Source organism: Strongylocentrotus purpuratus, unplaced genomic scaffold (genome assembly GCF_000002235.5).
Source record: "Strongylocentrotus purpuratus isolate Spur 01 unplaced genomic scaffold, Spur_5.0 spur5_scaffold_5, whole genome shotgun sequence".
NCBI lineage: Eukaryota > Metazoa > Echinodermata > Echinoidea > Camarodonta > Strongylocentrotidae > Strongylocentrotus > Strongylocentrotus purpuratus.
The window spans coordinates 29,825,219-29,850,191 of record NW_022145611.1 but is presented as its reverse complement, the minus strand read 5'-3'; the positions used below and the strand labels follow the sequence as shown (position 1 = coordinate 29,850,191).

Here is a 24,973-nt window from a genome sequence, read left to right as displayed (position 1 = left end):
ACAACAGTCACTGATGAAAGAGTAAACATGTACACAAAGAGAGCTAATGATGTTAATATCCTACTTGGCTTTCCTAATAACAAGCCTCAGGATGAAGCGATTCTACAGCGAGAAGAGCAAAACAACGTTTAAACATGAGAGATCCATGAAGTCACTTTCATTTATGAGTTCTAGGACATGTTTGTCCTTACACGATCAATGCCTACCCGTGCCCAGTTCGCTGCCAAGTTCTAAATTTAACCGAAGTAGTTCTGCCAATTGCTGTGTGTTGCGTAGCAATGTTGCCCCAAAATGCTTCCTTCAAGAGGAAACGTACCTGACCCCTTCAACAGGCCCGAGTGGAACCTACCAAACTACGCTAGGGGTGTACACTTTAAGTATGCACGGAGGGTGCCACGAAGCAATAATTACACAAGCCCATTTACGAGCTCACATCCTCCTCTACATTACAAGCAGGAAAGTCATATTTACAGGCCATGTTCATACCGCTTCTAATTAGATGCCACGCTGTATTTCCCCATGCCTTGAGGAAATACCACTATGAAACCTATCCTTCACATTTTCTGAACATATTGGCTAACACTCGTTGCCTCAACAACACACACCTTGCTGTGCATTTCCCCTGTTACAGTCAATCATATCACTTGGACTACCGGTATGGCCTCATCATGATCTGGATCAAAAGTGAAAGTAGCTCTTGTCTACAGGTATCAGCAATCCAGTAAGACTTGGTTTCCTCTTTCTCATATTTTTTAAATTAAAGCCTATATCCTCTTTACAAAAGATGCTGTCAATCACTTGTACTGTTGAGGACTGATTGAGCTTTCAATAACTTTAGAAATGAAAAACTTATGAAAATTTCCCTTGAATGATTCAAATGCTTTTGCGGGGCACCTCTAACCATAACAACTGATGCAACAAAAATAATCATGTATCTGGAAAATTGGAACTCATAACATTTCTTTAAACTTAATTGTAAAATGAGGATACATGTTTATATTACCGGTAGGTGTTTCTTTGGTGAGATTTTACCCTCAATGCTCTCCACCATTTTTTTTTTTTTTTTTTTTTTTTGGGGGGGGGGGGGAGGGAAAGGGGATTTTGTTCACTGTACACAAATTCTACACTTTTTTAAAAAATAGAATACCATAAGGGCGGCCATCAGTCTCTAACCCCCCCCCCCCCCCCCCCCCCCTCACCATATCTCCATCCCTAACCCTTCCCCTGCTTAAAGCTAAAGACCAGTTATGGTCATGCGATTGCATTGTGAAAGAAACATTGTGAAATCGATCAGAAAAGGTTGATCATCTAGCATAGATGTAATGCAAGGTTCTGGAATTATCAAAATGATAAGAAATTTGGCCAAGTCTGGATAAAGTTAGAATCACTGTACACAGAAAGATGTACATGTATATGGGACTACACACACGTGCGCGACACGTGCATTTGTATCTCTCAACAGGCGAGAGATACACTAATTTACCAAATATATCAATTAGTAGGCAGTTTCCCGTCAACATTTTTATCTTCATGTATTATTCAAAACATATTCTTTCACATGATTGGTAATACGAGCTTCCATTTCATTTTTTGAAATTGGGGCGTTTCCAATACTGGTCTTTACCTTTAAGCATGTACATAAATGATGTACAATTCAAATTTATTTACTCATTGCATTAATTCATGTACATTGTAAATTTGTAATAAGGTTTTTTGGTTGCTAGGTATTTATGATGATCTACCAACGTACAATTCAAAAGTATGTATGCATCCAAAAATGAACAAACTATTAAGCACATAAAACTGCCAAACTTTTCAATCAGCATTGCAAGTTTTCCCCATTGAAAATCAGAATACCGTGACAGTCATTGTAAACTTGTCTATGTGAATGACAATGATATCAATAGGTATTACCCACACAGTGATAATCACATTTATACACCTATTTGTTCACTTAACTCTAATCCTATCTATTGTATCTGCTATACACTTGAAAAGGTGTGCTAACAGGACATCTTCAGCACATAAAACTGCCAAACTTTTCAATCAGCATTGCAAGTTTTCCCCATTGAAAATCAGAATACCGTGACAGTCATTGTAAACTTGTCTATGTGAATGACAATGATATCAATAGGTATTACCCACACAGTGATAATCACATTTATACACCTATTTGTTCACTTAACTCTAATCCTATCTATTGTATCTGCTATACACTTGAAAAGGTGTGCTAACAGGACATCTTTGGAGGCAATTGAATACCTACGGGGATCATGACACTGACCAGGCTTTCAACCATGCTAGTCTCGTACAATAAACTGGGCTAGAAATAGTCATCGGTTCTTGCAATATTCTCAAATTTTGTAGAAGGGTGCATTTGTCAAATAGTCTTCAAATGGGATAAAAGACATTAGCTCATGTACACATTTACACAAGAGTATACATTTTGTGTTTTATTGTAGCCCCCAGTTATTATGTTGAAAATGACACCCCCCCCCCCCCCCCCTGGACCTGGAGTTGTAGCTAAGCTGTAGCATGATCTTTCCTAGCTTGTTCTTCAAAAATGGTTCATATTCTCTTATCACTATCATGAATATCACCATAACTAGGTGATCAATTTCATAAGAATCTAATACCATTTTAGCCATTTATGTATTCTTACTGCCCATCCCTTTCTGGACAAATTTGTCAACATTATAAATACCAATGTATATTTTAATCACTACATACTTTGCTCTATCATGGAAATGTGTCTGAACGTAAGTCTACAATGTAAACATAATAATTCTGTTCTTGTAATCTATAAGTACCCTTCTCCATCTGAATATGTACACAGTCTACCACATACTCCCCAATGTAATGATTTTCAGTTTCTGTTTGCACTGCGAGCTCTTCATCATGATATTTGATACACACAATAATAGCAATCATGATGATGGCTTGCATTCTACACATTTTTCACCTTGAACCATAGCTCTCACTGTATGAACCCATGTAAGAGAAATGGGAACCCCTGCAATCCTGCATAGGACCAACGGGGTAGACCATGGACCTACATGTACAGTACTATGGATAGACTAGGTCCAAACCTGGAGGTCATTGACAGCATCATTGGCATCTCCTTGCATTATATGACCCATGTCACAGCTGGTCAAAGAATTAATATAGACCCTATTGGAGAGATACCGGTATATGTTACTACCTCAAACATGTCTTGCCTGTTTGTAGGCACTGAGAAATTAGAATCAAAGTATGTGAATTGCATATTCTAATATGATTGTTCAGAATGCATGAAGACAATTTAACATACCTTTTCACATGGTTTTTCTGGGGTTTTGGTTTTGGTTTTGACTGCAAACGTGATGGCTCATGATACTGCTTCACCCGCTTGGAATACATGTGTAAGTATTTGTTTAGAGTATGAAAGCGTTGTTTATCATATTGCTAAATTAATGCACATTGATAAGGGGAGCAGAGAAGCCATGCCCGCTGGCAAAAGTTTAACCAGAATCTACAGATATGATTACCACTTCAATGGAATGTTCAGCGATTGAAGTTAGTTGTCAGGTTTCCACCCATCCTAAGCAGTATTACCCTACCCATATGGTCTAAAAATGAAATCAAATAACTATAGATATCTTACTTTGAATGTAAAAATAAAGAATTTCTAGACATTTACAGTATACAAATGATGCATGCGCATGAGTTCGATAGATACACACAGCATCAACGAGGGCAGACAGATCGTATAATGAACGAATGATAACATGCATCATTTCGTCCTTGTTTTCACGAAGTGACGGTAGTGAGGAAAATCGTAACGCAAAGTGAATGCAATTTTTTTTCACTACCGTCACTTCGTGAAAACAGCGACGATTTGTTTTATACAATGAAACTCCTAGATCATTGTTATTTGATGTAAAAAGAATTCATTCAAGATTGTTTCGTGACAGTATATGGCTGACAAATAAATCTCAAGTTTAATAAGGCTTAAGTTAGTGCACACACATATAGCTATAGATATACATGTAGCAAGCGCACAAATTACCTCTATACCCATTTACGCATAGTTTGGCTCATGCTCACGCAGTATTAAGCGCTCTAACCTCTACGCGCACTACTGCGCTCTTAAAACGAGTTCAATAGTACTGGAAAATATTGCACTCCTTTTCATGAAAATGAGTGCAATAGGCTCAGTACATGAATCACACGTGACCACGCATGACCAATCATTTGATTAGGATCTGGGAGTGAGTTGTATAATATCAACTATACACATTCATAAAAATAATTCATGACTATTTCTATTTTAGGCATTTGTATTTCTTATCACAAGAGTTGGAAGGTATAGCAAACCATTTTACCTTGGGCATGTACCCCCTTCTCCCCCGCCCCCCCCCCCCCCCCAGGGCGCGACAAACCCGCTTGCCCGACGTCCCGGGGCAACCAAATTGAGCCGTCGGGCAAGTAAATCAAATTATCACTTGCCCGATTCGGGCAAGTGATACTTTTACAGTAATTTCCTAGTGTCCAAGAACTCTACCATTCACCCGTCAACTTCTTACCCGTCGTCAAAATCCAGAAGCAAAAAAGCGATCGTTCCGATTTCGAAAAAACTTCACAGACAGCTAGCCAGCTCAGCTAGCTCAGCGCGCATGCAACAGTGACACTTCAAGCCATGAATGCCGCTCCGCCTCCACGCACGGCCGGCCGTGAGCTAGCTAGAGACAGCTAGCGCGATCGTACCAGCTGCGAGCTTATTCGCGCTCTCTCTCTCTAGCTCTGCAGGCCGCACCGACAGGCCTTTGCTATTCTCTGATTGCCGATTGGTTGAATCACGCCAAATATGACGTCATTATTCTAGGGAAATGAACACGTGCGAATCGGAATGGAATAAACAACAGGGATTTTCTAGTAAGTACAAAAAGTCAAATGTTTGATATTTATTCATAATGACTGTTAATGATTGTGAACATATTATTTAAAACTCGCTGCTCATATAAATCAGATGAATGTTTTTGTCTCGTTTTCAATTTATTACTGCGGTCTCAAGATCAGAGTCCTTTTTCGCTTTAAAGTTTTGGGCAAGTGGAAATATTGTTTGGGCAAGTAAATTGAAAACCCACTTGCCCGACAGGGCAAGTGGTGAAAAAAATTCTTGTAGCACCCTGCCCCCCCCCCCCCCCCCCCCCCCCCCTCCCCCCCCCCCCCCCCCCCCCCCCCCCCCACACCCCTACAATAGACACTGAATGTTATGAAAGCCTAGGCCAAAGTCAAATTGTCAACGTCTAATTGGACAGATATTGACAGGTAGACGTCATTACCTGAAAATTAGAATGGAGAGTGAAGGGGACCTTTGCCTTCATGACTGGGCAAATATTAGCACTGAACAATCAATGGCTCTGTCTATTACAGTCACAGAATATAGAGACAAAGACAAATAGACTTTAATATTCACAGGTTAAACAAAAATCACTTAGAAAGGTAAATGCTGAATCTACTTACATGGCATTCTAATCTGATGATCAATATCAAAAATAGCTATTGAAATCAATTGTGCATCATTAACAATTATTGAGCAGGAAATGTGATATTATATAAATTTGTGCACTGATGTCTAAAACAGCACATGAAAATAACCTTCAATGTTGCAGTTGTGTCATGAGGGGGAATATTAATCTCTCAAAATTAGTGTAAATTATACACTTTTTTTCTTCTTCTAGAGGTATTGCCTAAATTTCCTAGGAGAAGTACCTGTTTTCAGAGTTCTTTCTAGCTTTCCAAACTTCCTTCTACTTGGCTTTTGAATTAAAGGCTTTCCAAAAATCTATCATACACTGGTCCTTCATATTTCTTCAATACTGAGAAAATAAAATGTATGCACTTCTGACTTGATATATTAGATAGAACAGAAAGAAATAACTGAAAGAATTCAAAGGAATAATATTGAAGGGTAGAAATAGTTTATAAGAAATATTAAGGCTAAAACATCCAGTGATCAATGCAAAAACATTTTCAACATCATGCTACAGACTTTAAGCTGTAAGTTGCATTAAATTAACATCATGCATAAATTTTACAACCAATTATGTTGTATATAAAGTACATTTATAAATCAAATACAAACAGCAGAACAAACAAGACTAATGAGTACCTGATACTATACTAAGCATGCTACATTTTGTATGTAGCGGCAGCTGGCAGCAACTTGTTAAAGTTGGTCATATAGTATACAAATACATTTTGCACAGAAAAATATACCTTTGCACGTATACAACAATCTAAGAATGCTTTAACAAAATGTTAAGCAATCGCTCTTATAAAATTGACCTTTACATTTCAAACTGATAAGTAGCAAGTAATCTTAAATCCCATCTCATATTTCATCAAAACAAATGAAATCTCTAACAATAAACATTTTGAACATGTATGCTACCAATTACGTATCTAGATTTTGTTAATGTCTATTCTCTTTTTCTTTTTTTAAAACTGAAATTGATACAAAACAATTAAATATGGCTATTACTATATAAATATGGATATAGCCATGATGTGAATCTAAATCAACACATAGACAAAAATGCTATACCTTTCTCGCCCTCTCATGTGCGTACTATAATGCATAATAGATCTGCATCAATGCAATTTAGCAGCTGCTGTGTCACTTAAATAAAGCCTCATCATTACACTGAATTTCCTCTCCTTTTTCTTCCATCGATTACTCTCTCTTTCTTTTCTTTTTTGCTATTAGTGCAAGTGAGACATTTTTAGAAGACTTGGGCAACAAAAGCACTGGGAGCCGAGGGTCAAGGGGTATGACACACTATACACTTCACAATGAATACACGCTTATGGGTACAAATTTGAATGCTGAGTGGAAACGACAGGTCAGTCAAAGGGTTGGTGAACTACTTGGATTAACCAAAAGACAGACCTAGTTCTCTAGCTCCTACTTACACAGGAGTTGGGGTTTTTAAAGAAATTTCCACCAATTGCAAGTAAAGTCTTAAAGACAACTATACTTTGTAGCAGGTGAATATTTACTTGGCACAATGTTGAACTCTGAAAACATCATATCCCATACCGGTAAATATTTTGCCTCGATCTTTATCAAGATTGGGATTTATGTGAGGTTTCCACTTTCCAATCATATTTGTCAATCTTGAATGAAAAGAATATATTCAGGTAACATCGCTTGAAATATAAGTGAAACATGAAACGCAGTCAAAACAATGTAAGTGAATACATGTATTTCATGATTAATAAAATTGGTGTTGTTTAGTGGATTAAACATCCCTAGTCGAGAATTCAACACATGTAGGCTTATATTAATAATTCACACACAAAGTATATTCTATATAAAGTCCCTTTCGTTTTGATCAGCAAACAACTACTATCATGATTCTTTTAAAGCTAGTACAATAACCTACAATTTCCTGCACTTTGCTCTGTAGAAAGATACTACATGTATGTACCTGTCCTGTCTCATATATCAAAATGACAGATTTATTTAAATATTAGGAACTGATAAAGCACATCGTGAGAGTAAGTCTACTATATATTTTACAGCTCAAGAGCATAAAGATATTTATGGTCATTCATACTCCACATTATACACATCCTAAAGACTATTAAAGAGTATGGTCAATTATATCAAGGAGTTCCTTGATCATATTGTGGTTGAATGATCTACCTAAAATTGGAAGAACATACTAAATGACTTCAAGCAAAATCACTATATTTTGTTTGACAACAAAAGCAAATGCATCCTTCTTTTTCTTTCTTTTCTTTTTTTTTTTTTTGGGGGGGGGGGGAGGGGGTAGGGGGTGGCACTTTAAGATGTCTGTAACTTACAGTAAGTCACACACAGAGAATAAACTGTTGGGCTATATTAATCAACAGTTGTTATTTTTAGGGCAGGGGGGGGGGGGCATAATTCACAACGTGTTTGTTTAATGTTTTGGGGTTGAACACATGTTAAATGTACAGTATGTTAAACAATAGGCATCTGCAGGTTTTACCCTGTATTGATTATTGTCTGGGAAGAGAACTTTGGCAATACCCTGGCCAATATGATGTCGCAAAGTATCAAAAGCACAAAGTCCATAAGTTGCCCAATGCACAAGATCTAGTTAGATTCTGGTCTGTTGTCCAGTGGGTGATATTTCAGAGACCCAAGGATATTCATTCAGATAAATACCACACTCAAAAACCATTCACAATCCCCCACGCACATGAACAAGACAGTTAGATTAGACTAGTCTAAATAAACATTGGATCCAAAAGCACATCACATTTGACAAGCATGGCAAGCAACAAACATATAATGAAGTTCAGTATGTAATATACTGTAACACTAACAGTCACAATCACAATGACAAATGTACATCACATGTTACTTTTATTATTGTCTAGTTCAACATAGTAATTCAAAACATCTCAGATTGGTGAAGGTTGCCTGAACCAGGCCTGAACCATCATGCATTGAACGTTGTACTCAACCTGAATCATGACACTGCAATCACAGACAGTGCAGTCTCAAGCAAGTACATGACACAACAATGCTATGCTATCTAATACTTACCTAATCCACTACCGCCATTGCCGTTTGCATAGTTTAAATTATATGCATTTCCATCCATTTTTGCTCATCTCCGTAATTAATTCGCCGAACACTGACTCACTAAAATACTCCACAGCTAACGTGACTGTTTACAAATTGGATGCTGGTGCACGTGAAAAACGTCTTCTCGTACGCTTGCGAACGGGATGCCGTTCCGTATACCGGCTTGCAAGGTGCGGGCGGTCTCTAGGCTAAGCATGTGCACAGATGATGCTTGTTGCATTTACTCCATTATCACTTTCCCCACTATTGATAATGACTATGCAGTTACAAATTGTATGCAATCCAGTGTGCAACTTCTTAATGCAACAGATGCCAATTGAGCGCGCAATATGGTTTGCAAAATTTCGATTTGCTCATGGCAAAGACATTCGTCTGCTGGATGAGTCGGTGTATTGAACCGGGATAAAAATCGATGATTTCACGGCCAACATTTGGAATTATCCGGGTCAGACAGATGCGCGGCCGAGAAGCACTGCATGGAGTGGTATCAATGCGTTCCTCCGGGGATACATGGGCGTGGTCGTAAATGATTAACAATGGTGGTTGAGATCGGGAGGGGGTCGCGGATGCGTTTATAGTTTAGATATAGAAATGATGTAAGCCTCCAATTCTAAAATTAAGGACGAGTGGATAACTTGGGGATGGCTATGATCCATATGGCATTTTCTTCTGCCCCGTCTCTCCGTTTCTGTCTCGCCATTTTATGTAATCATCGAAGACTGTTCATCAAAATTCCGGAAGAGCCGCAGCTCAAACAACTTTATTTCACAAATGTATCGGCCAAACATCACACTGTAGTTCAGATTACCCAGTTAAGCGTTGTCATAGAAACGGCGTACTCTGGCGGGAAACCCGGACGGCCATGCTTTCCTCTTTGACCTTGTCGTCTGGTTTGAGGTCGCGAACCTGGGAGTAATGGAGTCATATGACGTGCACGATATACATACCCCCCCCCTTTTTTTTTAGCAGACATCAGTTTCCGCATTTATTTTTAAATCAAATTATAAATTTTAATTCAATTATATTCAATTAATGATGATAGTAACTATAGGCCTATTATTGATGTGACAATTTAAATACCAAAGAAAAATACATAACTTGAAAGTATGGATGTAATTGGAAGTGTTTACATGTGTTATTCAACGTTGTGCATGTGCATTCGGTAAGGCTACAAATGAAGACAAAATACCAATAGCATATAGACTGGGGCCGCACGGGACACCCTTCCCAAAGGCAAAACCGTATAAAAGCTAAGATGGAGAGAGAGAGAGAGAGAGAGAGAGAGAGAGAGAGAGAGAGAGAGAGAGAGAGAGAGGAGAATGAGGGGGGTGTGCGTAGGGTTGGATGAACATGAAATAGGATGATTACTCTCTGTGATTCTTAGATTTGCATTAATTCATGCACCCATTGATTGCCCCCCCCCCCCCCCCCCCCCTCCCTCTGATGCCATCATTAGCGCCCCCTTCGTTAAAATGTGGTACCATTATGTCGGCTAGCAATTAGACTATAAAGATGCATGCCTCATGACATTTTTTCTTTCCTCGAGGCAGAAACTGAACCAAAACCCAAATTATATATTGGGCATCTTACAGTGGCAATAGTACAATTTTGTGGGTGAGGGGGGGGGGGGTAATGAATATGTCCGTTTTTGTGCTGTGCCTATATTGTCAATGTGCTGTAGTCTTTTACTTATTCTCATAATTTCTCTCTTTTCTCCCGTTTTGTCTAGTCTATAGACTCCTGATTTTGTGTCCACTTCTTGTTTCTTATACCACCTTTTTCTTAATGAATTCTAAGGTAGTCACAAATAATATACTCCCATCATGTTTATATTGTTGCTTATTTATGTACCAACCAATTATTTGGTCCAGAGGGGACCCTAAAGCTTACAAGCTGTGCCAGGGTCTCCTCGTTTTTCTTTTAGTTCACTTTGTTTTTATCATTGCCATAATTTTGTTTATATTAATGATCTAATGTTATGCTTTGTGTGACATTTGAAAGAAAGACGAATAAATATCTTATCTTATCTAACTATATCGAAGGCTCTGTTCTGAAGAAGAAAAAAATGCCACCTTGCTATCCGAATCTGAATGATACCTTATACCCGAATATAACGTGTGTGTATGCAGCCATGGTCTTTATGAGACAGTGATCTGAAGGCTGAAGCATTTATGATTTTCAAATATATTGGCCTACTGCTTTTTCAAATTCAAATTCAAAAATCATCTCCCTCAGTTTACCAAGCATGATTTTGAAAATTAATAATAAGGGCCATTTTGAGTTTCATCCCGCAGTGGTGAATCCAATTATTTTCTTGGGCGTGCGTGCACAACAAAATACTGAGTTGGGGGGGGGGGGGGTGGTAACGACAAAAACAAAAAGAACCCCCCAAAACATGAAGAAAAAAAAAATTCAGTTCCTTTTGAACCCAAATCCTCTGACATGTAAAAACAAAAACAAATAAATAAAAACACAATAAATGTTATTATTTTCAGGTGCATTTGGGAAGGCTTTTGCACAAATGGGCCCGGAAGGGGGGGGGGGGTCACGAAATCTATGTCTCCTTAAGATATTCCAAATCCGATCAGGCCACGGCACATGTTCCTCCCCATGCCCTCCTCTATAGACCCGCCCCCATGTGCTTTAAATTTGCAATCATTATGTACCTAACCTGAAGAAGAAAACAAATCTTGTGTATGGAATCTAAATTTTATCAGGCATGCAAATAGCTAAGAATAATATTCATTGCTCTTACGCGACGTATGTACGTCTGTTCCCGACGAAATTGGCACCCGCACTGGGAAGTTATTTTCTTGTTTAAATACAAAAATTAAGTGGCTCCCGGATGCTTCACTTCATGACAGAATGCGGCAAGATCGCAAAGACTTTCGAAAACTCAACATAGGGCAATTTAACTAGGCCTTGTCCATCACGGGGCGGAGTCCAGCCGGCAGCAAGGGAGCCTGGGCCCTGGGGGCAGGGGGCCCAATTCGTGAGAAAATGATTAGCGGCGAGTCTACACCCCCCCCCCCCCCCCCCCCCACTTGCGCCAGGGGGAAGGGGGCCCGTCTTCCTTTTAAATGTACCCTTTTTTGGCCAAGGGAGGGAAGGAACGCATTTTCTATTCAGTACACCACGAAGTACCGACATTTCCCAGCTCTATGAGCGTGCTGTTTCGTTCTTTTCTTCTCTTTTTTTAAAATTTAGTGACATAATAAATAATTTTTGAAAAAATTCCTCTCAAAGTAAAAAGATTAATTGTTCGGTATATCAATTTGCATTTTTCCACTTCATCCTCCAGTTAACTCAGACGAGTATTTTGGAGGATCAACTAACCAAGAAGGAGAAAGCTAGTGTACCCATGTGCGGCTATGCCTGTGCTTTCACAACGAATTACCAGAACTCCCTGGTATTAAGCATTGAGGCCATTAATGATAATAATAATAACTTGAAAATATAAAATATATACTTGGCGTTCCATAACTATTAATGTATTGACATTGATCGCACCATCGAATTTGAGTTCGTTGGATCGTACATGTACGCACGACAAATAGATGGTTGTTCATCGTCGTGGCCGTGCACGAGCTGTGGCAGTAGTCAGGTAAATAATACATCAATACTTCAAAGTTCAAATGTTATTCAATGTAGAGTTTAATTATATTGTCTTGAAATTGTAAACTGTTATTTGCTTCGCTTGTTAATGTATTCATTTGTTGGCAAGCGCTCGACCGCGGCGTGCGACCGAAAGCTTCAAAGTCTCTGACTCTGACTCCGCCCCCCAGGCCCACCTTGTTTAAGGTCGACCGACCCGACCCAAATAAGAGGCTAACGAACGAAAGAGACAGAAATTTCGGTCTAATCCACCTTATGTTATGTGTTCGATTGCAGGGCCCTCAGGGAGAACAGTATGAATACTTGTAGTACCTTGTACCATGTGTACCTTGTGTTCGTCTCTTCCGAAAGGTCCGCTAGGAACTATAAGTATAACTGGAAGTATAACTTGGCGTGACGAGAGTATAGATTTGTGTATTTCAGGGGTTATGCTATTTGATTTAGTTTTTGGGTTGCAGATTTGAAGACTGTGCTGGATTTGATGTCCACGTTTAGTTGAGGTAGGTCATTCCATAGTTTTACAGCTTCAGGGAAGAAGGATTCTGCAAATGGTGTTGATGAGCACTGAAAGGTAGTCAACTGTTTGTCTATAACATACTGATGAGGCTACCCTGGCCTGGGCCGAGGGATGCATTTTGATCGATTTAGACTTTTAAATTGTAGAATTTTTTTGTTGTTGATCCATTATCTTTGGAGTTTGTTTTGTCCTGTCATTTTACTGTTGGCATATTTCATCAATTTTTTTCTAACTGACAATGTTCCTGAAATGTTATTTCATTTGTCATAGCAGATTAGACGGTCATCATGGATCATATACATCTACTGTGCATCATCATCTTTGCGACCCATGCACCCTTGGCTTCATCTTCCAACTCGTTTCATTTTGATCAAAGCGACACCCACCTCTCCGTGAATGCAAATGACATCCTCGTCATTGACCACAAACCAACCTCTCCCTTCGTTTTCATCGGCTCTGGATCAGTAACCACTCGTAGTCAGTATGGTAACTACAGGATTGATGACTTTGATGAAAGCAGAGTTCCATTGCAGAAATTCTCTGTTGGAAAGCAGGAGATAGGGGAGGGAGGTGTCGTTAAAACAAGGGTAACCTTCAGTGTTACTGGATGTGATGAAAAGGTAAAGTACTAACGCACAAGTAAATTACAACTAACTTAGAAAGTTATCAATGATTTGATGGGAACACTCAAATGAATAACAGATAAATCAAACCCACATGAATTCAAGTTGATAAAAATCATTCCTTGAATTTACTGCTTCCAGGATAGTTCTCATTGGTATTAGATCCTAGTGCCATTTACCTGATCGCAGTTGTTAATGTTAAAGGTATAACAAAGTTTTGGGAAATTTTGAAACTTGGGTGGATAGTGATTCTTTACAATTTTGATATATTTGGATGCCCCTGTGGATGTATTATAAGCACTAGAAAATTTAGCCCCTAAAACACTTTTGCTTTCAAGAAAAATTGAATATAAAAATTTACTGGTGCTCCCAATAAATTTTTATAAATTTCAAATAGCGCCTATATGGCCGTACAATGGTAGCTGCGACCATGAAAATCTCAGAATATGTAGTTGTGATAATATAATTTCCAAATGGGAATTGCTAATCGGTCAATTTTAGTCAAGAAACATTGTTTTCTGGCTCAATTAATATTTTGACCTTGGGAGGGAGCTATAAAACACAAAGAGTTTATTATTTACAATTTCATAACTTTACACTCGATTTCAACCGCGACAACGGTCACTGAATATTGTATAGGATCGCATGCTTCCAATATGTTCATTTGAACCCAATTCATGACCCCATACCAAAACTTTGTATTACCTTTAACTACATAACATGTATACCTAAAGAGTAAAGGCAGGTTTTACTATTTACAAGTATGTCCTTGTGTGTATAAAATGAAAAGAGATTGTAACTAATGTAAGAAAACTATTAAAAAATGTAAAGAATATAATTTCCCTTTCTCATATAGTCAGGTAGATCATAATCCCATACTTTAAGCACCACTGGATATGTGATGGTTGCGGTTATGATCCCTAGCACGGCAATAATTTTCTTTTGCATATATCGATCTATATTTGGCCACTCTCCATCCAGGTGTCGTAGTTAATTGGTACCTGGTAGGATTTAATAATTTGTATGCTATAAGCACCAAATTTTCTGGGGGGTAATTATTCTGCTGGTATAGCCGCGGGGGTACCGGTAATTGTCCTAAAACTATGCTTTGAGCACCAAATTTTTGAGCCTAGTTAAATCTAGGGTAATGGAGTACCTTGAACACTTGGCAAGATGGATTATGAGGACATGAGGGTTCCTTTTTTTTAAAGTAAAAACTGAAAATGGAGGAATCTACTGAGAAGCAGGGCTTGTAGAATATGGTTCCCTCAATTAACAATAATCATAAACTTATGTAATACAAACATGAAGGAAAAAAAGGGGGGAATAGGGCAAGAGAATGCGATGGCAGAAAAACTAGATGAATGAAAGGGGGAAAGAAAAACACAAATTGACTTCACAAAGATTTAATTTGTTTTATAAGATCGTAAAAATTGTGATTTTAATTTTCTCTTAAATGAATTGAGTGATTAGGCAAGTTTGATATAATTAAGTATTATCCTGAATGGATTGATTGTCCTAAGGGGGTAATTGCACTCAGGGTTGGTTGTCCCTGGTGTGTAATTTTGCAGGGGGGGATAATTGTACTTGGGTGTAATTTTGCGGGGGAGGGGGGGGGGTAGTTTTCCGGGGTAATTGTTTTCTGTGGGTAATTGTCCTGATATGGATATGAGGACAGTACAAGAAGCTTATCTTTAAAGATATGTTATAATGATTATCGTTTATTCTCTTGTCCTATGTGCAATTCCTTATCTGCAGGGAGATGTTGCTGTAGACTTTGTGTCCTCGCCAGATTCCATGTACGCTGAGTTTGTTGCGGTACCACATGGTTTCAACCGACTATGGATCCGCCTTCATGCTGAAGAGGGAGAGAAGGTGTATGGAGGCGGAGAGCAGTTTACGTTCTTTGACATGAGAGGGCGCACCTTTCCTCTCTGGGTACAAGAACAGGTGAATAATGTCTGCTGAGAGCAAGAGCAAGAGCAAGGAAGGGGTGCACTCTTTATAAAATGGTGTGCATTAATACACTTCTGGTTTCTGAGTAGAAGATGCATACTGTTTGTCTTGAGGGCACAAATACCCAAAACAAGAAATTACTGCCACAATTGTGAACTTTATGTTTGCAGATATGTGCATATCCTCAATCTGACCAAGTATTATATTGATTGTAGAATGCGATTGACTTATTTTTAATTTCCTACCACTTATTCAAACAGTGCATATGGAGCTTAAGCTTATTTGTTGCTCATTTAAAGAAACTTGCTTTGAGAAATAAGTAAAACCACATCAGCGGCATATATTCCATGTTATGACATTGAGTGAGATACATGCTATCTGCTTGAAAATATCAACACTGGAAACAATTTTGTTTGGTTTTAATTAAGTACAGTGGAAATCACCAAAGTTTTCACTCACTTATATGACTGAACTCAATTTGCACGTCATGGAATTCTCTCTGTTAAATTTACACTCAGGTGATTCAAATTAAAGCAAAATCACAGATGGATATTTAAAGAATATTTCAGAACATTCCCAAGTTGCAGGTTACATTATGTTTAGTACCTTAAGTTATGTGAGTACATGTAGAGGTCAGCAATGGTAGATACTGCTACAATGATAGACATGCTTCTTTCTATATACCATTTAAGTTCTATGATGGTTGATATATAATGATAATTAACCTTTATCAATATGCTTTCTATGTTTTGTGTTTTCTATTTTTCTTGTGATCTGCAGGGAGTTGGTAGGAATAAGAGTTCACTTATAACACTGCTGTCCAACAACCGCGATAATGGCGGTGGAGATTACTACACCACATACTGGGCCCAGCCAACCTTCCTTTCATCCAGAAAATACTACGCCCACTTCACCACCACCAGCTATTCAGAATTCAACTTCCGCTTTGACGACTTCCACGAGGTGTACATTTTGAGCGGCTCTCCAGGAAAGATCCATTTCTTTACTGGGCCATCCTACGTGGACCTGGTCGGGCAGTTCACAGCCTTCCAGGGGAGACAGCCTCCTATTCCAGAGTGGGTCTACAATGGAGTGGTTCTTGGTCTACAGGGTGGCACAGAAAGGATGCTGCACTACTTGAAAATGGCCCAGGTAAAGTCTTTACAACCATATACCACATCTGTTTGATAACATGTAAGCCACTCAAGAAACATCTGTTATCCTTTGGTGGCTTGCAGAAGGTCACTCAAATGTTTGTTGAAATAAATATTCTACTTGTAGTTAAATGAATGTATGTATTCATGAGTATATGCACAGCCAACTCAACTATAACAATACACGCAGATTTGAGTCAAATGTATCAGCACATTCATTGAGCTGTAACTCCAACATGAAAAACATTGCTATAAAAAATGTACCCCATGTTTTTTTAGTTCCCTTTTGCAGTGAATGTCTTTTAATGTATTTAACTCATGTTGCATCATTGGAATGACTGAAACTTTATTCTCAAGGCTTGACAAAATGAAAGAAGCTTCCATTTTGCACAAAATCTCATGAAATAAAGATCTTTTTCCTTAGAGTTCAAAGCGTATCTGTCTTTGTAGCAATTTCAAATATTGAACAGGGTCTTTGAACAGGACAAAATGAAAGAAGCTTCCATTTTGCACAAAATCTCATGAAATATAGATCTTTTTCCTTAGAGTTCAAGGCGTATCTGTCTTTGTAGCAATTTCAAATATTGAACAGGGTCTTTTTAATGTTACATTTTCAATACAAATTGCAATAGTTGTTGACTAAATGCTTTTAACGAACAAATATTAATAAAGAGGAGGACATATAGACATGTATATGATTCATTTGCAATCCTGTTTTATGATATATCCCTATCTTTGTTTGAAGGATAATGACATCAAGGTCAGTGCTGTTTGGATCCAAGACTGGTCAGGACGGATCCGGACTTCTTTCGGGAGGCGTATCTTTTGGAACTGGCAGTGGGATCCCAACCACTACCCTGGTCTTGATAAAGTCATCGCTGATCTGAAAACCAAAGGTATCCAGGTCTTGGTCTACACTAACCTCAACCTCAATCAAGAAGGGAACCTCTTCAAGGAAGCTGAACAACTAGGCTATCTCATCCTGAACAAAGATGGAAATTCTTATCGTTTGGACTATGGAGAGTTCATCTGTGGCATTGTAGATATCACTAACCCAAAGGCTGCTCAGTGGTACAAAGACCGCATCATCAAGAAGAATATGATAGAGTTAGGGATCAGCGGATGGATGGCTGATTTTGGGGAGTACCTACCGACGGATGCATATTTCAGCAATGGAAAGTCAGGTATGGACCTCCACAATGAATGGCCGACGCTATGGGCCCAAATCAACCGTGAAGGAGTGGAGGAAGCTGGCATGTTGGGTGAGATCCTGTACTGGATGCGGGCAGGGTTCAGTGGTTCACAGAGGTATGGCGTGATGACATGGGCAGGAGATCAGTTTGTGGATTTCAGTTTGAGTGACGGTATTGCATCCGTCATTCCAGCTGCACTGTCTCTGGGCATATCTGGCTTTGGATTGTTTCATTTTGACATTGGAGGATTCACCTCTCTCTTCAACTACACACGAACGGAAGAGCTGATGTTCCGGTACGGGGAAATGGCCGCCTTCACAACCATGATGCGAACACACGAGGGCAATCGTCCCGACGACAATCTCCAATTCTACTCCAACGAACGCACTCTCTCCCAGCTCGCTTGTCATACACAGATTTTCCATGCTCTGAACAGGTACAGGCATGCTGTCGTCGAGGAAAACAGCGTAAGGGGCATACCTGTCCAGCGTCCTCTCTTCTTGCATTACGAATCCGACCCTAGATCCTACAGCGTGCAGTATCAGTATATGTTTGGCCCTGATCTGCTGGTTGCACCTGTATATGAAGCTGGAGTAGAAACATGGGATGTGTACCTTCCACCTGATGACTGGGTCTTCATGTGGGATGAGACCATTACTTCTATGGGTGATGAGACTGTTACAGTGGAAGCACCTATCGGTATGATCCCCGTCTTCTATCGACGTGAGTCCCAGTGGGCTGACCTTTTCCGGGATGTTAGGGATGTCCGTAACAAATTATACTCTGATGTTGATAATGGATATTGCTCCAGAGATAAACCATGTCCTTGATTTTGTTGATCCACTTCTCTCAATAATGTAACATTCTAATGAAATTTTAGTGAATTCCTACAGGCACTTAAAGCCCCTCTAAACTGTTGGGAGCCCCAAATTTGCCAAAAATGTTATGGCAAAATTTCATTTATTTTGTATCATAATGTGAAAGAGGATGTCATTTAAGACATACTTCTGCAAAGATTTCCCACCAAAAAATATGTTTGAAGACAAATATTGATAAAAGAATACATAATTTGGGATTTTGTTGTATGCAGAAAACCTAAATTTTGTATTCTTTCATCAATATTCAACTTCAAACACATTAGTTTTGAAAATGTGTCTTAAATGACATCCTCTTCACATTATGACACAATTTAAAAGAAATTTTTCCATCAAATTTTTGGGGCTCCCAACACTTTAGAGGGGCTTTAAGTTTTACTGTCTTTGAGAACTTACCAATGAAGGTAAAAATGTTTGCTTGTGATAACCAATATTTTCCCTGCCTATTTTACCTTTTGCCATGCAGCAATAGGCATTCCACATTTTACCATCGTTGCTACTATCAATTTTTCATCAATTTTAAGTGTAAATATAGATAACTTTTGTGAATTGATCACCTTCATCATTTCTTTCATCTAGAAATGGGTATCTTTTAAAATTCAAACCTCACAGCAGTTTGTTTCAATTATATGACCAATCCCAGCAATCTATGAATGTTACACCATTTCTGTTCTGCAGAACCTTCTATGTACAATATGTGGAGTTTTATTCATCAATGTCTTTTTTTAAGCAGGGTATTTAGAGGTATTACGGAGGTGTGTGTGTGTAAGGAATTTGGTGTAGTATTCAGACTGAATTGTGTTTAGTTTTGAATTCTGAGTGATTATGCTGTTATGATTCTCTTGACAGTTTCTTAAACTTAGATCCAGTTAAAGAAACTGATATTGTGTGGCTGTTTCCATCTGAACTAAAGAATTAACAATTTTAGTGATTGGAATCCTTCTAAAATTTTGAAGAATGAATTTGGTGCAATCAATTTCTGATTCTGATCAGAAATCGTCAAAATGTCCAATGCTATAACGTTAGTAAAAGGAAGCTAAACGATGATGATCCATGTATGATTTCATTTAGCAATCCTTGCTTGAAAGTTTACATAATTTACAGTAAACTATGTGCGTGAATAGTCTTTCGTAATACATAAAAAGGTGTTCAGTGATTGGACTCCATTTAGAATCTTGAACCATAAATTTTGTGCAATCATTTTTTGATCCTGATCAGAAACGTCCAAACTTATAATCCTATAATGTTGGATAAAGATAAATGGACGCTAAAATATAATGTTGATGAAGCAATGTATGATTTCATTTAGCAATCTTTGAAAGCTTGAAAGTTTACATAACCTGTAGTGAACTGTGCATCTGAATAGTCTGGTACCGGTACATGAAAAGGAGAAAGGAGAAGTGTCATTAATAATAATAATTATGTTATAAATGGTTCGTTTTATTGAAAATCATCTCACAGCCTGAAGGCTCAATTGTGTGACTTTTTACATTTGTATAGCGCTTAATACTACATTTATAAGAACTTTACATTTGTATTTATTATTACCTTGGTCATTGAATTCAGTTGGCTGACCCGCCCATGATATTTCACATGCTCTGCTTTCTGGGGAGTATTCTGGCCAGGTGCCATTTTACAAGTGCACTCAAGCCAATCCAACATAAATGTTCACTTTCTACCAGGTACCCATTGAACACCTGGGTGGAGAATGGCAAATGTAGATTAATGTCTTGCCAAAGCCATGGGGGGACTCAAACCATGAACCATTATGATCCACACCAGTGGCGTATCCACTAGACCATGACACCTCTACTGAATCATGAATAATGGTTATGATAACTGATATAATGCATGTATTGAAAATTATGATGTGTTAAGAAGCTGGAAATATAGATTATGCCAGCATTTTTCAACTCGGGTGCCGCAGGACATCTCCAGGGGTGCCGCAAGAGAAATTAATTGAAGACATATTTTTTGATCCATTATGAAATAAAGGGTGAATTTTGTAAAAACAAAATGCTAGAAACCTCTGTTTTTTTCCCTGGAGAAATAACATTTGAAGAACAATTAAGTTGCAAAACGGTATGATTTCTTGCATCTAGGTGACCGAAGATATGACTACTATACAGCAACTTACCTGTGTACATAATATCATATCTTTTTCTAGTGTTAAAAATTACATGGTTTTTCGCTCGCTTGCTTCTCTCTCTCTCGGTGAGTAACAGAGTGATACAAGATTAATCTTCTGTAATTTCTTTCTCTAAAGGGTGCCGTGGCTATAAAAACTGGTGATAAGTGCATTATTCATGTGCATGCCCATCTTTGTGCATGTTTATGTGTTTGGGGTTGAGGTGTGTATAAGCATGCTAAGTTGTCACAATTAATGCAGTTTTGATTGATAATATAATTAATTTGTATATTGATGTTAGCCTGAGGCTAACTATACTATATTTGCAAGTGCAAACAAATCACTCACTTGGTTTTAAATGAAGATAAATCAGTACTTCTATCTACAAATTATACCATATATATCAATCATACAAAGATAATATTAATTATGTCGGAAGTTGGAAATTTGTGGAAGTCTTTATTTTATGATGTTTAAGTTTAATTTATATTTTATATTCTGCTTCCAATTAAGTGTTAAGGATCGAGGTAAGATCTGATGTTTTTTCACTTGGAAAATTCCTTTTCCATAGTATAATGTGACCTGCATAGCTGAGTCAGGTGTTTATTTCAGTTGTACACTAGATTGCGTAATGACATTAGGCCAAGTGGCAGTGACATTCCTTTTTTTTATTGTATGCATGAATTAGTCTGTATGTTAACGTACGTACGTACGCGGTATGGGCGAGTAGCTCTATCTTGGGTGTGGTTAGCTCAGGCACCAATTGAACATCCATATGCAGGGACGTGTTCTAGGTCGGGCAAGACTTTGGTTTTGGAGATCCTTCGGGTATGCGAATTTATACTTGTAAATGCATTTTAATCTTAATTGAGACATTAAGAAGTTACTTAGGATTCGGAACAGAGTTTGTATAGTATTTTGCATTCAGTTAATTGGAGTGCATGGATGACTTTTTGCCACAATTTCTATGTCATGTCTAAACGTTTATGAAACGTCTTTCGATGTAACGAGTTCAAAGCTATCAGTGAAATTGCAAATGATATTTGTTGAGATTGAGAATAGACAGTGAAATCACTACTGTTGTATTTGCTTTGTTAATTATTTCATGTTTAATAATAACAAGTGCAGAAACTTGCTTGTTTTTAGTAGTTGAAAAGAATTATCAACTTAGTTAGTTTTGGCTAAGCTCTTGGTAGTTGTGAACGTAGAGGGCAGCATTTTGTATACAAAGATGGCGGCGCCCATGAATCGTAGATACCGACTTATGATATGAGAATGTGTTTTTGTTATATAATCATAGATATTGAATCTTGATATAGTTTTTCCGTAGATAACATATTACATTGTATATATTTAATACTTAGTGTATTTTCAATGTAGGTTTCTATGGTTACGGGTATATTGACTTTTCATTTACAGCTGGGAGGTATGGGACTACAGCTGGTCCAGGCCTACATGTAGGTGATGACTGCATTTCTGCTTGTAGCAGTGACGGGTAGTGAGTGACTGGAGTTTGCAGTTTGGTTGTCGCAGCTTGTTGCTTGACATTTGTTTGATATGTTTAATCAAACAGTGATACTTTTGATGTTTATAATGCAGTATAGTATAGTAATATTAATGAGCTTTCTGATTAATGCTTTACCATGTTTTGTAAATGCTTTCAAATAATATTATAAAGGATGATTTATTGAGGGAATGAATTGATTCTTTATCAGAGGGTTTGATAAGATAATGCACTTTATGGAGTTAATTGTAATTTTATTGTCTTATATCTGGTTGATGATTAAGATGCTTTGATGATTAAGATGTTTTGATAATTAAGATGCTTTGAATATTTAGATAAACATTATCTGAATATGAGGAATCTCTAAATAAAGTACGAGACACACATATATTGTTTGTAACAATATATGATTATTCGATGACTAGAAGTCTGATTGGTTTTTATACAATACATGCATATTGAATATGTATGTGAACGATGACATTGAACTACTTGAATCTGTAATATGGTACAAGTGATTTATCACTGGCTTTTTCTGTATCTTTACAGGGTTTTTTGTTAACGACACAGAATAAACTTCAATGCCCTTATATCTGCTGTCCTGTCTCATCATTGATACTACCGGTCCCTAGCAAGGTCCAACCCCCACCCATGACAACTATATCAATAAATACCAAACTTTCATATTGTTTGTATGAGTCTAATACTTATGCCCAGGCGCAGATCCAGGTGGGGGGGGGCGAGCGGGCCTTGGCCCCCCCCCCCCCTCCCCCGCAAAAAAAGAGAGAGAGAGAGAAGGAAAAGAAAGGAAAGGGAAAGAGGAGAGAAAGGGAAAGAAAGAAGAGGAGGAAGAAAAGAAAGGGGGGGGGAAGGAGATTGGGAGGCGAAAGGGCCTTGCCTCCCAACAAAAAATAAAAGAGAAGGAAGGAAATGGAAAGAAAAGAGGAGATAAAGGGAAGGAGAAAAGAGGAAGAAGAAAAAAAATAAAAAAATAAGAGGGATATCAGTTGCAATTTTCCCGCCAACAAGTTGTAGTTCGGGCCTCGGGGGGCCAAAAGGCCCTTGCCTCCCCCCCCCCCCCCATCCCCGCCCCCCCCCCCCCCAAAAAAAAAGGGGGGAAGGAGGGGAAAGGGAAAGAGGAGAGCTAAAAGGGAACAAAAAAGAGGAAGAAAACAAGAAAAGCGTGAAAAGAAGGGGAGAACAGTTGCGATTAATCCCATCAACAACGTGTGGATCGGGGGGGGGGGGGGGCAAAAGGCCCTTGCCTCCCCCCCCCCCCCCAGAAAACCTAAAACAGAGAGAAGGAAGGGAAGGGAAAGGAAAGGAAAGGAGGAGAGAAAGGAAAAAAAAAAAAAAGGTAGGGGAGATCAGTTGCGATTTTCCCGCCAGCAAGGTGTAGATAGGGGGGAGGGGGGTGACAGATGCCCTCTAAATATAATTCAAACGTGGTTATTTCGAATTCGAAACCGATGATTTACAAATGTTGCTGAAATGACATAATTTTCCGAGATTTTTCTCACTGTCATTATCTTTAGTAAATAATACTTTTTTATGCGTTTTTTGGAAAATGGCAAATTCTTAAAGAAAGAAAGAATATTGACCTGCCTTTGTCACAAAATAATGACCGTGATTAAATGCCTAAAACCCCTGAGTTTCCGGGGGCTCTGCCCCATGGATTCCACCCAGGGCCGTAAAGGCGGGCACCTGAATGCTCATCTGACGGTAATTTAATGCCTAAAACCCCTGAGCCAATTAGTGACCTGACAGGCTGACAGTGTCACAAGTAAGGTATCATTATGCTAATCTGACCGTAATTAAATGCCTAAACCCCTGAGCTTCAGGGGCTCAGCCCCCTGAACCCAACCAATGGCCCTAAGGTGGGCCCCTAGATGTTCATCTGACCGTAATCTATTGCCTTAAACCCATGGGCCTCCAGGGGCTCCGCCCGTTGGACCTCACGCCAATTAGTGTCCTGCTAGTGTCACAAATGAGGTATAAAAATATGCTCATCTAACCGCAATTTATTGCTCAAAACCCTGAGCTTCGGGGGCTCCGCCCCGGACCCCACGCCAATTCGTGACCTGCCAGTGTCACAAATTGGATTAAAATATGCTCATATGACGGTAATTTAATGTAAAAAACCCTGAGCATCTGAGGGCTCCGCACCCTGGACCCCACACCAATTTGTGTCCTGCCAGTGTCACAAATAAGTCATCAAAATATGCCAATCTTACCGTAATTTATTGCCCAAAACCCCTAAGCTTCCGGGGACTCCGCCCCCTTAACCCCACGCCAATTCGTGACCTGCCAGTGTCACAAATTAGGTATCAAAATATGCCCATCTTACCGTAATTTATTGCCCAAAACCTCTGAGCTTCTGGAGGCTCTGCCCCCTGCACCCCACGCCAATTCGTGACCTGCCAGTGTCACAAATTAGGTATCAAAATATGCTCATCTGAAGGTAATTTAATATATAAAACCCCTGAGCTTCTGCGGGCTCCTTCCCTTGACCCCGTGTAAGAGTGGGGTGATGCAGATTTTTTATTTTGTCTACCCTCTAACGTTTTTGCTCATTTCGCCACTGCCGGTGTTACCCATTACGTACCAATATTTGGCTCGCATAATTTCAAATTTGGGCCCCCCCCCCCCTAAAAAATTATGGATCCGCGCCTGCTTATGCCAATGCCAATGTGTTATTACATTTTGTAGAGAAGTCAAAGCTGCTCATTTTGCAATGCATGGTGATATGAAAATAAAGTGTTAAAGCCCCTCTAGAGTGTTG

The 24,973-nt window shown here is 38.8% G+C and overlaps 1 protein-coding gene and 1 long non-coding RNA gene across 7 annotated transcripts; both read left to right on the top strand.

The window, feature by feature from the left end:
• The first annotated feature begins 567 nt into the window (after positions 1-567).
• LOC100891054 (sulfoquinovosidase) lies at positions 568-18,649 on the top strand. 6 transcript variants are annotated; one of them, XM_011669305.2, is made up of 6 exons: positions 12,181-12,230; positions 12,700-12,741; positions 13,032-13,378; positions 15,140-15,331; positions 16,118-16,489; positions 17,237-18,649. In XM_011669305.2, exons 3-6 carry the CDS (start codon positions 13,046-13,048, stop codon positions 18,512-18,514), a joined length of 2,175 nt encoding a protein of 724 aa, XP_011667607.2. In that variant the 5' UTR covers positions 12,181-12,230; positions 12,700-12,741; positions 13,032-13,045; the 3' UTR covers positions 18,515-18,649. The 6 variants fall into 6 exon arrangements, with proteins under 6 accessions (XP_030854708.1, XP_030854707.1, XP_003723670.2 ...); XM_030998848.1 differs by lacking the exons at positions 12,181-12,230; positions 12,700-12,741 and adding an exon at positions 568-721; XM_030998847.1 differs by lacking the exons at positions 12,181-12,230; positions 12,700-12,741 and adding an exon at positions 568-721 and having other exon boundaries at positions 13,029-13,378.
• Positions 18,650-18,857: 208 nt separating this feature from the next.
• On the top strand, positions 18,858-22,781 carry LOC115929554. The gene is made up of 2 exons (XR_004066537.1): positions 18,858-21,515; positions 22,107-22,781. It is a non-coding gene; the product is annotated as an uncharacterized LOC115929554 (long non-coding RNA).
• Positions 22,782-24,973: the final 2,192 nt, after the last annotated feature.